The following is a 13604-nucleotide window of genomic DNA, read 5'->3' as shown; positions in this document are numbered from 1 at the left end:
CAAGAGATAGGGTGGAAGGTTGGGGTGACTGGGTGATGGGCACTGAGGGGGACACTTGGCGGGATGAGCACTGGGTGTTATGCTATGTGTTGGCAAATTGAACTCCAATAAAAAAAAATAGATTCCATTAAAAAAAAAAAAAAAAGACCAGAGATAACAAGTATTGGTAAGGATGTGCAAAAAGGCAACCCTTGTGCACTGTTGGGAGGAATGTAAATTGGTGCAGTTATTTTGAAAAACAGTATGAAGGTTCTCAAAAAGTTAAAAATAGAAACACCATATGATCCAGCAATTCCTTCTGGATATATATCTGAAGGAAACAAAATCAGTATCTCAAGGAGATATCTGCACCCCCATGTTCATTGCAGCATTATCTACGACAACAAGGACATGGAAACAAACCAGGTGGCCGTCAATGGCTGAATACGGATGAGTGGATAAAAACATAGTGTAAATACTCACACACACACACACACACATGCACGCACACACATGCACGCACATCCCACAATGGAATATTACTTACCCATAAAAAGAAGGAAATCCTATCCTTTGTGACAACTTGGGTGGACCTTGAGGGCATTATGCTAGATGAAATAAATCAAACAGAGAAAGACAAATGCTAGTTGTTCTTACTTCTATGTGGAATCATGGAAAAAATGAACTCATGGAAACAGAACAGATTGGTGGTTGCCAGAAGCAAACGATGGGGGTAGATGAAATGAGGGTAGGTGGTCAAAAGATACAACATTCTAGTTACAAGATAAATAAGGGGTGCCTGGGTGGCTCAGTGGTTGAGCGTCTGCTTTGGCTCAGGTCATGATCCCAGGGTCCTGGGACTGAGTCCTGTATCAGGCTCCCCTTGGGGAGCTTGCTTCTCCCTCTGCCTATGTCTCTGCCTCTCTCTCCCTATATCGCTCATGAATAAATAAATTAAATCTTAAAAAAAAGATAAATTCGGGGGATGTAATATACATCATGATGTTATAGTTGACAGTACTATATTGTATATTTAAAAATTGCTAAGAGAGTAGATCTTAAAAAGTTCTCATCACAAGGAAAAAATTGTGCAGCTGTGTGAGATGAGTGATGTGAACTAAACTTATTGTAGTAATCATTTTGCAATAAATGTTAAGTAATTATGTTGTATACCTAAACTAATAACTATTTTATGCCAATTATATCTCAATAAAACTGAGGAAATGTTAAAAATGGTAAGTTTATATTCCGTATATTAAAACTACAATTTAAAAAAGTTCTTAGGGATCCCTGGGTGGCTCAGCGGTTTAGTGCCTGCCTTTGGCCCAGGGCATGATCCTGGAGTCCCAGGATTGAGTCCCACATCGGGCTCCCTGCATGGAGCCTGCTTCTCCCTCTGTCTGTGTCTCTCATGAATAAGTAAATAACGTTTAAAAAATAAAAATAAAAAAGTTCTTAAAATAAAATAAACCTAATTTATGATAATAGAAGTCAGACAGTGGATTTCTCTGGAGGGAATATCTCCTGAGAAAGGGCACAAGAGTTTTCTTGGGAGCTAGAACTTTTCTGTATTTTGATCTGGTGAGGTTACAATGTATACATGTATGTAAAAATATTTTCTGCTGCAGGCTTAAAATTAATGTACTTTGTTGTATATATGCTATACTGCAACAAAAGGTCTTTTGTTACAGGTATGTTTTCTTGGGGTTCCTGGGTGGCTCAGTCGGTTATGCAGCCGACTCTTGACTTGGACTCAGGTCATGATCTCGGGGTCATGCGCTCAGTGTGGAGTCTGCTCATCCTCTCCTTCCCTCTCTGCTCCTCCCACCCCGCTTGCCTGCATGCATGTGCTCTCTCTCAAATAAATAAATGAATAAAATATTTTTATTAAAGATTTTATTTATTTTTCTAAATGATTTTATTCCTTTATTTATTATAGAGATAGGGAAAGAGAGTACAAGCAGGGAGAAGAGCAGAAGGAGAGGGACAGGTGCATTCTGAGCTGAGTACAGAGCAGGACGTGGACGCAGGACTCTATCCCATGACTCGTGAGGCCATGACCTGAGCTGAAACCAAGAATTAGATGCTTAACCGACCGAGCCACTCAGGTACCCCTTAAATAAATAAAATCTTTAAAAAGGTATCTTTTCTGGTACAGTTTTCCTATGCAGAAGCGCCCCATCCTTATGAGATACGTTTCCCAGGGAATGTAAAAAAACAGTCATAGTGGTTAAAGCTCTGGAGTCAGAAGACCTGGAATCAAGCCTTAGTGCCACTTGGAAGAGTTACATAACTCTTTATAACTTAGTTTCATCTGTTTATAATGTAGGAATCATACAATGGAGCCATCAGTGCTGTAAAGTTCTTAGCACAGGATCTGGTTTTATGTCAGCGTCCAAGCCACAGTACTTTTTGTTCCTATTTGCTTTTTTATTGTGTCAAAGTAGACAAAACTGAAAATGTACCATTCTAACACCCATTGTAAGTTTACAGTGAAATATATTCACATTGTTGTGCATCACCACTATCCATCTCTAGAACTTTTTCATCTCAAGTTGAAATTCTGTATTCATTAATCCATTCACTTCCCCCTCCCCACCATTTTTTTTTGTTGTGGTAAAATACATGTAATGTAACATTTATCATTTTAACCATCTTAAGTGTATAGTTCAGTGGTATAGAGTACACTCATATCATTCTGCAACCATCCCTACCATCCCTCTCCAGAACTCTTTCCACCTTGCAGAACTGAAGCTCTATATCCCATTAAACAATAACTCTCCATTCTTTCCAACCACCATTCTACTTTCTGTGTCTCTAGGATCTTGACTACTGTAGATGCCTCATCTAAGTCAAAGCATATGGTCTTTGTCTTTTTGTAACAGGCTTGTTTCACTTAGCAAAATGTCTTCAAAGTTCATCCATGTTGTAGCAATTTTCTTCCTTTTTAAGGATGCATAATATTCCATTGTTTGTATAGATGACATTTCTTTTTTTTTAAGATTTTATTTATTTATTCATGAGAGAGAGAGAGAGACTGAGACACAGGCAGAGGGAGGACTTGATCCTGGGACTCCGGGATCACTCCCTGAGCAGATGCTCAACCACTGAGCCACATCAGGCCTATTTTTGTATTTTTAAAAATATTTTATTTTTAAGTAATCCCTATACCCAATGCGGGGCTGTAGTCTACAACCTCAAGATCAAGTATTGTGCACTCCACTGACCAAACCAGTAGGTGCCCTTGGAGAATTTACATTTAAAGTAATTACTGATAAGAAGGGACTTAACTTTTCTCATTTTGTTTTTTGTTTTCTATATGCCTTATGACTTCTTTATTCCTTATTTCTTACATTACTGTCTTCATTTGCATTTAGCTGATTTTTTGTAGTGAAACATTTTAATTCTCTTCTCATTTCCTTTGTATATGTTCTAGAACTATTTTCTTTGTGGCTACTATGGGGATTACATTTAATATCCTAAAGTTGAAGCACTCTAATTTAAATTTGTACTAGTTTAACTTCACATACAGAACTCTGCTCCTATACAGTATCATTGCCACCTCCAATTATTGATATTGCAAAATGACATCATTATGTGTGTGTCCAAAAATATAAAGGAATAATGTTTTTTTATGATGCATCAATCTTTTAAATTATGTAAAAAAACAAAATATGAAGTTACAAACCAGAGTTAAAATGATACTAGCCTTTAGGCCTAATAATTCTTTTGTAAACAAAATGTATTAGTATTTTAAATCATGTACAAAACAAAAAGTGGACTTATAAACCATTTATATGATAACACTAGATTTTATAATTGCCCATATATTCACTTTTTCAGAGATCTTTAGTTCTTCATTTGGCTATGAGTTACTGTTTAGTGTCCTATCATTTCAATCTACATGACTCCCTTCAGCATTTCTTGCAATGCAAGTTTAGTGACGAAGAAGACCCTAAGTTTGTTTGTTTGTTTTATGTAGGAATGTCTTAATTTCTCCCTCACAGTTGGATAGACAGTTTTGCTGATTTTAGGATGCCTGGTTGTCAGGTTGTTGTTGTTTTGTTTTGTGTTTTTCCTTCTATCACTTTGAGTATATCATTTCACTGTCTTCTGGCCTCCAAAGTTTCTGATGAGAAATCTGGTCCTAATCATATTGAGGATTCCTTGTTTGTGATGAGTCACGTCTGTCTTGCTGCTTTCAAGAATCTTTGTCTTTTGACAGTTTGATTACCATCTGTGCCAGTGTGAGTCTTGGAATTTATCTCACTTAAAGTTATTTAAGCTCCTTGGATGTCTATATTCATGAGTTTCATGAAACTTGGGAAGTTTTTGGCTGTTATTCTTCAAATAATCTTTCTGCCCTTCCTGTCTCCTTTCTCCTTAGGGGACTCCCACAGTGAGTATGTTCATTTACTTATGGCACTCCACAGGTCCCTTTAGGCTTTATTCACTCTAAAAAATTTTTTTTCTTTCTGTTCCTTGATAATTTCAATTGTCCTGTCTTCAAGTTCACCGATTCTTTCATTTGTTTAATCAGATCTGTCTTCGAATTCCTTTACTGAATTTTAAAAATTTCAATGATTGTATTCTTCAGTTCTAAATTTCTTTGGGGTTCTTTTTAGATTTCCAATTTGTCCATCATTTTCTTGACTTTCTCTATGTCTTCCTTTAGTTTCTTGAACATATTTGAGATAGTTGTTTTAAAATATTTGTTTAAAAAATATTTGTTCAGTAGGTTCTCCATGTGATTTTTCACTGAGATAATTTCTGTTGATTTATATTTTTCCTTTGAATGGGCCATACTGGGGATCCCTGGGTGGCGCAGCGGTTTGGCGCCTGCCTTTGGCCCAGGGCGCGATCCTGGAGACCCGGGATCGAATCCCACATCGGGCTCCTGGTGCATGGAGCCTGCTTCTCCCTCTGCCTGTGTCTCTGCCTCTCTCTCTCTCTCTCTCTGTGACTATCATAAATAAAAAAAAAAAAAAAAAAAAAAAAGAATGGGCCATACTTTACTGTTTCTTAATATTAGTTTTTAATTATTGTAGTAGCAGTTCTTTTTCTTTTAAGATTTTATTTTTTATTTTAGTTTTCTAAAGGTTTTATTCATTTATTCATTAGACACACACAGAGAGAGGCAGAGACATAGGCAGAGGGAGAAGCAGGCTCCCTGCAGGTATCCCCAGTTTGGGACTCAATCCTGGGATTTGGGGATCACGCCCTGAGCCAAAGGCAGATGCTCAACTGCTGAGCAACCCAGGCTTCCCTTAAGATTTTATTTTTAGGGCAGCCTGGGTGGCCCAGAGGTGTAGTGCCGCCTTCAGCCTGGGGCATGATCCCGGAGAACCGGGATGGAGTCCCATGTCGGGCTCCCTGCATGGAGCCTGCTTCTCCCTCTGCCTGTGTCTCTGCCTCTCTCTCTCTCTCTCTCTATCTCTCATGCATAAATAAAATCTTTCAAAAAATATATTTTTTTTTCAAAAAAAAGATTTTATTTTTAAGTGATCTCTACACACAAGGTGGAGCTCAAACCTACAGCCTCAAAATCAAGAGTCACATGTTCTACCAACTAAGCCAGTCAGGCACCCCTATTATTAATAGAAGTTCAAAAGTGACCTTGAGAATTGCTTCACTTTTTCAAATTTCTGTTTTCTCACATGTCAGATGGCAATTGTGACATTTTGTCAGTTCAATAAATATTCATTGAGCTCCTCTTGTGTGGCTCCCCCAATTTTTGACACTCTTTCTAGTGAGACATGGGATCTTTTTAATGAGACACTATTTTTCTTTTTCTAAAGATTTTATTTATTTGAGAGAGAGAACAGGGATCCCTGGGTGGCGCAGCGGTTTGGCACCTGCCTTTGGCCCAGGGCGCGATCCTGGAGACCTGGGATCGAATCCCACATCGGGCTCCTGGTGCATGGAGCCTGCTTCTCCCTCTGCCTGTGTCTCTGCCTCTCTCTCTCTCTCTCTCTCTCTCTCTGTGACTATCATAAATAAATAAAAATTAAAAAAAAAAGAGAGAGAGAGAACAAGTAGTGGGGAGGAGCTGAGGGAGAGAGAGAGATAGAGAGAGGCAGACTCCCTGCTGAGCAGGAAGCCCTATGTGGGGCTCAATCCCAGGACATGGGGATCATGACCTGAGCTGAGGGCAGATGCTCAACTGCCTAAACCACACTAGTGCCCCAATGAGACACTCTTTTTTTTTTTTTTAAGATTCTATTGATTTTATTGATTTACTTGACAGAGAGAGAGAGAGAGAGAGAGAGAGCATGAGAGAGCACAAGGAGGGGGAGCAATAGACAGAGGGAGAGGGAGAAGCAATCTCCCCATGGAGGAGGAAGCCTGATGCAGGGCTCCATCCAAGGACCCTGGGACATGACCTGAGCTGAAGGCAGATGCTTAACCAAATGGACCACTCCAGGTGCCTCTGAGATACTCTTTTTTGAGCCATGAATATAGGCTCTGATATTGCTTGACCACTAGCATATGCCAGAAATGACATTGTATCAGTTTCCAGGTCAGGCTTTGAAGAACCATTATCTTCCATTTTTAATCTCTTGGAACACTCACTCTTGGAATTCAACCACCATGCTATGAGGAAGCTCAAACTGCCATGGAGAGGCAAGGACCCAAGTCCCCAATTCAAAGCCCTGGGTGAGCTCTCAACTGACAATCAACACCAACTTATCAGCCATGTGAGTGAGCATCTTGAAAGCAGTCTCTGGTCAGGCTATTACTGCTGATCCCATATAGAATAGAGATGTACTTTATTTATATTACCCAGTTTTAATGATTAATTTATTTAACATGGAACTGTGTAAAGAAATATAATCTGCACCACATATATAATTTTGTATTTTCTAGTAGCCACATTTAAAAAGTAAAAAAAAAAATTAAACAGGTGAAATTAATTTTAGAAATCTGCTTTAACCCAATATATCTAAAATGCTATAATTTCAACATGCAATAAAGATAAAAGTTATTTATGAAATATTTTACTTTTAATTTTAAATACTTGATATTTTGGGATGTATTTTACACCTATAATCACATCTCAGTTCAGACTAGCTACATTCCAAATGCTTACTAGCCACATGTGGCTGGTGACTACTATACTGGAGAATGCAATCTTGGAATGAAAGATTTGGAAGGCAAACTACTACATCTCTGCCCCATTTTACAAAGAAGGAAAGTAAGGCACAGAAGGAGGAAGTGACTTGTCCAGGGTTATTCACTGTTGTGGATTGAGTAATAATGCCTCCCACCCCCAAAAAACCATGTCCATGTCCTAATTCCTGGGACTTGTGAATGTTATCTTGGAAAATAGTTTCTTTGCAGATGTAATTAAGTCAAGGATTTTGAGATGAAGAGATCATCCCAGATTATCTGGCTGAGCTCTAAATCCCATGACCTGTGTCCTTGTAAGGGATACACAAAGGTGATTAGACAGAGGACTTGAAGAGAGACATAGTGAGAGAAGTTCATGTGAAGATGGGAGCAAGGATGGGGCTGATGAGGCCAGAAGCCAAGGAATGCTGATAGCCACAGGAACTTGAAAGAGGCAAGGAAGAAGTCTTCTCTGAGGCCTCCAGAGGGAGTGGGGCCCTGTAGACATCTTGATTTCAGCTTTCTGGCCTCCAGAATTGTGAAAGAATAAATTTCTGTTGTTTTGAGCCTACCTGGTTTGTGATAATTCATTAAGGTACCCCCAGGAAACTAACAACAAGTGTGAAACTTGGATTTAAGAGATCTTGGGGGAAAAAAAAAAAAAGAGATCTTGGACTCCATTCCTGGCCAGAGCAACATGCCTCCCCACTGCCTCTGAAATCTTTCAACTGGCCAGAATTCATTCCTTTATTAGCAGAGTTGATGGTGCAGGGGTCTGGTCACCTAGAGAGCCCCTGACAAATCTATAGGGAGCTACTGTCCTTTAGAACCATGTGGCACCGTGCTGTGTTGTCACCATCTCTTACCTCATCTACTTCAATGATCTCAAACGCTTCTCTTGCTTCTACTCTATTCCCTCTTTAATCTATTTTCCATACGGTATCTGGAGTAATCTTAAAAACAACGACAACAAAAACAAACAAACAAAAAACTCCAAGCAAGTCATCAGGCCACTTCTCTATTCTCAACTGTCCAATAGCCTCCCATTCACTGGAATGAAATCCAAACTCCTTCCAAGTCTACGATGACCTGCTACCTAATTGATCTTGTTTTGTACCCTTTGTCTCTCCTCTTTCCACTCCAGTCACAGAGGCCTCCTTGCTACTTCTCCAACATGCCAAGCCCTCCTTCTCCTGATCCTTTTGCATTTGCTTGTTTTCTCTGTCTGGAACACTCTACCTTCAGGCAGCCCCATGGCTCACCCTCTCATTTCATTCAGATCTTTTCTCAGATGTCCCCTTATGAGAAAGGATTTCCCTGTCTGCTGTCACTTTTCATTCCTTTATCATGCTTCATTGTTCTTTATGGCATCAATTTCTACACCACCTGGTACAGATTTGTTAGTTTATTTATTATGTTATTGTCTATCCTCCCTATTAGACTGTAAGTTCCATGAAGGCCAGACCTTCTGTCTGTTTTATTTAACAATGTGTGGAATAGCATATTGCAGGTGCTCAATAAATTTATTGCTACATGAATGAGTAAATGCATGAGTGAGAAGAGGAATGTAGATTCAGTGTAACCATATCCTGCTTCCTAGAGAAGTCAGAATCTCAAATTTTAGGTGAAATTCTACCAAATATGAACCAAAAAAGTATTTGCTTGGTTGGCTAAAAAAAAAAAAAAAAAAATGCATCCAAGGGCCACCAATTTGAGACTCCTGCTCTAAGGGATCTGAGTCCAATGGCAACAATGTTTCCTCATCCTCAGATGGTATAGACCCTCCAAGAATCCAGTATTTCTTTGGGATCCACTAGCCCTTGCATCTCCAGGCTCTGGCCCCATGAGGTGCTGTTTGTTGTTACAGAGCAAAGTCAACCAGCGCACTTCGTTCAAAAGGCAGGATGTGGGCTGCAAGCTTCCAGCTCATCGGTTCAAAGGAAATCTACTTCAGCAGTGATGTCTCCTGGGATGTTTCCCCAAGCCTCCCAGATTGGCAATGGGGCCTCTTAAAGGACTAATAATAGACAGGCACGTCCAGTTTCCAAAACATGTCAACCTTAAAAGTGAAGGCTATTTTTTCCTCCTTACCTTTGAATTACTATGCAGCAGAGGGACATTCTATTATCACAGCTGCTGCTCTCCACATGCAGCCTAATAATGACTTACCACTCAGGGGCTTCCAGGCGAAATCGTCATAGTGGGACCTGAGCTTCATTAGGCAGAAGTTCTGTATAGCTGCTTCAACTCCACCCTGCTCTCCTTCACGCCTTCATCACGAACGTACTTTGTAGTTTAGGCTGCCCTAATCTCCATTCAACAACACTGGGGAAAAAAAAAAAAAAACACTGGGACTCTGGGTGCACATCTTAATCACTCTGAGCCTCACTGTCTTTATCCATAATGAAAATATGAAAATTCTGGATTTACATGGGGTTGTTGTGGCAAGGACTAAGTAATGCAGTGGAGGTACGGAGCGCTTGATGTTTATTATTACCGAACACCTACAGGACATGGTGAGAGGTAAGGGGCAATGTCCTTTAAGTTTTCATTCACTCACTTATTCACACAGTCACTCACTCATTCAAGAAACATTTACTGAGCTTCGAGGAGGTGTCAGGCATGGAGCTTGGCTCTGATGACGCAATGGTGAGCAGTGCCTGCTCTCAGAAAGTAGATCTAGTGGAGTTCGTAGTCTAATGTAGTGCTGTGTTCCCAGAAGGTGGGGCATGGGGGGGGGTGCAGATATTGAGACACAGTAGGGCGCTAAATCACACTGCGTTATCTACTCATCTACACAATTATCATTCTTTTGGTTACCTTTCCATCCTCCCGATTCCATCCAGGAGAGTGTCCCGGTGGATATGAGTGTGCCTTTAGCATCTTTCTAATATTTGTTAATCTCAGTCTCTAACAGATAAAAGAAGGCTTCAGATGCAGATGCTTTGGGCAGGTGGCAGCATCTGGAGAGATTGTACTACTACGGATATCTTTTGCCATTCAAACTAAGAAACCAGAAAGACTTCTTTTTTTTTTCTTTTCTTTCCTTTCAGAAGGTGCACAAATACGGCCAGCGTTTCTGAAGATGGGCCCCCTCACCAGCCCCATTTTACAGTTGAGGAAAGTGAGTCTCTTTGGGGAAGGGATGGACAGACGGTATAGGGAGTTCTCTTTTGAATGTCGGGCAAGCAAAGCCAAGAATGGTCTTTGTGGCGGAGACATATACCTATCGATATAGAAGTAAGATTGCTCCTCCCCTACCTCTGCAGTACGTGTGTGCGTCTGTGTGTGTAAGTGTGTGGAGCCACAGGCCTTTCCGAATGAGTGACAGCGGGAGCCCATCCCTCCCGGAGACGCGTGCGGAATGACCAATGGGGTGGATGCGGGGTGGACCGGCACCAGTCTCTGCAGGGGCCGGGTGGAACCCGTCGCGCCCACCCTCGCCACCGCGCGCCCCCACCCCGAGTCCCCGTCGGTCCTTCCGCGGGGGGCGCCCTCAAGGTGCCCGTCCCCCCTCCGCCCTTAATGCAACCCCGGCGCCCAGGAGCGGGGAGGCGGCGGCGGGCCCAGGTCTGAGGATCGCAGGCTGCGGGCCCCGCGCCGCAGCGCTGCGGCTCCGAGCGCTTCGCCTCGGGGTGCCAATATGTAAAGCAGCTGGCGGCGCTGGGCGGGGCCTCGGCGCCATGCAAATGAAGGGGGCGGGGCCGCCCGTGGCCCCGCCTCCCTCCCCCGCAGCTGGGGCCAGCGGTGCCTCGCGCAGCTGGACGAGCGGCGGCAGCTGGGCGAGTGACAGCCCCGGCTCCGCGCGCCGCGGCGGCCAGAGCGGCGCAGGGAAGCGCCCGCGGCCCCGGGCGGCAGCAGCGGCCGCCTCCTCGCGCGCCTCCCGGGCCCGCAGCCCGCGGCCCCGCGGCCCCGGGGCCGGCACCTCTCGGCTCCCGCTCCCCGCGCAAGATGGCTGACCCGGCTGCGGGGCCGCCGCCGAGCGAGGGCGAGGAGAGCACCGTGCGCTTCGCCCGCAAAGGCGCCCTCCGGCAGAAGAACGTGCACGAGGTGAAGAACCACAGATTCACCGCCCGCTTCTTCAAGCAGCCCACCTTCTGCAGCCACTGCACCGACTTCATCTGGTGAGAGCGCGCGGCGCAGGGCAGCTTCCCGGGCCCCGAGGGCAGCCCCTCCCCGCGCCCAGGGGGCGCCCCGCTCCGCACGCCCGCGCCCAGCCTGCGCCCCCCTCCCCTCCTGCCCACCCCCCTCCTGCCCGGCCCCGGCCCCGGCCCCGGCCCCGGCCCCGGCCCCGGCCCCGGCCGCCGCGGGGCGCCTCCTGGCCCGGGCGCCCTCCCAGCCCCCTCGGGAGCGCCCCGGGGCCGTGGCGCGGGCGCCGCCTCTGCACCTGCTCGGAGCGCGGGGTGGCCGTCCCGGGGGGCAGCGCCTCGAGTGCCCGCTCGCCCGGGCTTCCCCGTCTCCCCGCCGCCTTCCGGGCTCGCGGCGCCTGTGCCCCCTCCCCTGCCTTCCGGGGGCAGCGCCCTGGGTGTCCTCCGTCTGTCTTTCTGCGGGCGCGGGGCGTCCCCTGCTCCCCTCCCGTGTCTCCCGCCCTGGCGCCCTGACCCGTGCTCGCGCTTCCCTGCGGGCCAGGGGTCCCCTTTGCGCTCCTCAGTTTCCCCTCGCGTTTCCCCTTCGCGTCCCTGCGGGGACTTTGCTCCTCCGTCGCCCTGGGCTGGGGGAGCCTTTTCTGTCTTCCCAGTTCCCCCAGGGAACTCCACCGCCTCGGGGTCTCTCTCTCCTGCTCCGTCTGGACGCGTCTTTATCGCTTCTCGCTCCCCGAAGGTACTCGGGCATCTCTGCGGGCAGACCTCCCGCCTGCCCCCCACTTCCCGCGCCGGAACCGCTCCCCCCGTCCCGCCACCTGGTGGTCGCAGCCTCCTTTCTTCTGCCTTCCGAGGGGAGGTGGGGGTTACCGCTCCGCTGCCCCCTTCCCCCAAAGGCGGAAGGACTGACTCTTGGGCACCCGCCTGCGGCTAGGAGGTTGCACCTGGGGTAGAGAGGCCGGGGAAGGGGGGTGACGTGGGGGAACTAGCCGGTGGCTGGGCCCCTAGGGCTGCCTGACGTGCCTCTTTCTGCCTTTGCAGGGGCTTCGGGAAGCAAGGATTCCAGTGCCAAGGTAGGCTGTGGGGCTCCAGGAATGCCTTTTGTGGAAGAGATGGTGAAAACACTTTCTAGAAGTGACCGAGTTAGGCAGAGGGCGAAGGACAGAGTGACCTGCCAAGCTGGGACTGTACCACCGCCAAAGGGCCCTTTGAAGGGCTGTGTGTGCAGGCAGTGATGCTCCATCCAGGAAAGGCGGGTGGAGCCAGACGCCCTACCTGCCAAGGAAGACCGTGCACCCTTTCTCCCTTCCTGGCAGCAAAGCGTCCAATTCTGTCTCCTGAGCCTATCCCTCTTAGTCAGTCTTGCTTCTGGAGCAAGGGTCCCCAGGGGCCATTTCTGGGAGGATGCCCTCCTCTCCCTAATTCCTGCTCACTCGCCCTTGCTCATCTCGCAGAGTGAGGTTCTGTCCCTTCCCCTGCTTCACAGAAGTCTCCACAGGTGGCTGCTGCCTCTGCATATGGTGCATCCCCTGGAAGGGTGACTGTGGGTGACCCCTGGGCCTCCTCTCTCCCAAAAAAAGGTCATTCCAGATGGGGTGCTTCTCAGACATGGGTTTAAATCGCCCTTTCTATCTTCTGGCTGCATACAGGAAGGACTCCAAGTGACTGGCAACCTGGGTCCTTGCACCTGGTTCGAGATCCTTGACCCTAGCTAGGGATGCTCAACCTCGTGGTGACTTTTAACCGTGTGCAAGGTGGCCTTGGCCGTCTCTGGTTGTAAATTCACCCTCCAGGTTCAAGTTGCCTATGGACCTATTCAGCCTTTGGGCTGTCAAACATTTTTTGAATTTGATGTCAACCTTTAGAACTGGGAGATTTTACCCAGATACTTGAATTTTCAGCTTCCAGTTTGCGAAGATTTGGTCCCACTTTCTTGTTGGAACAGTCATTTGGAGCTATTTTCATAGACGGGGCATACATTCACCATTTCATCCCAGTCCTTCCCAGCTGGGCTTGTTTCACCAGTTTCTGGCTCCTGTAGACATTTGAGTTTGCAACTAATGTTCTGGAAATTTTTTTCCCTCTCCAATTTTTGGCCAGATGTGGTTGAGTTTGGGGAGAACTAACTGTCTCATTTCTGGAGTGTGTCGTAGGGGTACATTGATTGCCCTGGGGAACTGGGTTTGATCAGAAGAAAGCATTAAGCCTTCAAGAGTCAGAGATGTGACTTAGCTGTGTCTGTGGTGGTGTAGCACTCCACCCTCCAGGGAAAAGTCAAGTGATCCCTGGTGAGTGTGGGTGGCATTGTCAGTTGTACAGGATGCTGGCAGCATGGCACTGCCGTCTCAGAAGACTTGTAGGTTCCCTCCCTCACCTGAGATCCAGGGAAGAGCTGGCTCATCCAGTGAACCTTGCAGACCTGCCCACCCTCTC

The 13604-nt window shown here is 46.1% G+C and overlaps 1 protein-coding gene across 3 annotated transcripts in view; it reads left to right on the top strand.

The window, feature by feature from the left end:
- The first annotated feature begins 10859 nt into the window (after positions 1 to 10859).
- Positions 10860 to 13604, top strand: part of PRKCB (protein kinase C beta) — a 331008-nt gene continuing 328263 nt past the window's right edge. Inside the window, exons 1-2 of one of the 3 annotated variants that reach the window (XM_025983771.2) lie at positions 10860 to 11213; positions 12213 to 12244. In XM_025983771.2, coding sequence (XP_025839556.1) covers positions 11041 to 11213; positions 12213 to 12244 — 205 coding nt within the window. In that variant the 5' untranslated portion in view covers positions 10860 to 11040. Of the gene's footprint in view, positions 11214 to 12212; positions 12527 to 13604 lie in introns of all 3 variants that reach the window. The other 2 variants (XM_025983772.2, XM_072751337.1) reach the window with 2 other exon arrangements.

This window comes from Vulpes vulpes, chromosome 3, assembly GCF_048418805.1.
Source record: "Vulpes vulpes isolate BD-2025 chromosome 3, VulVul3, whole genome shotgun sequence".
Lineage (NCBI taxonomy): Eukaryota > Metazoa > Chordata > Mammalia > Carnivora > Canidae > Vulpes > Vulpes vulpes.
Note: the sequence above shows the minus strand (reverse complement) of the source record. Positions and strands in the feature narration are given on the sequence as shown.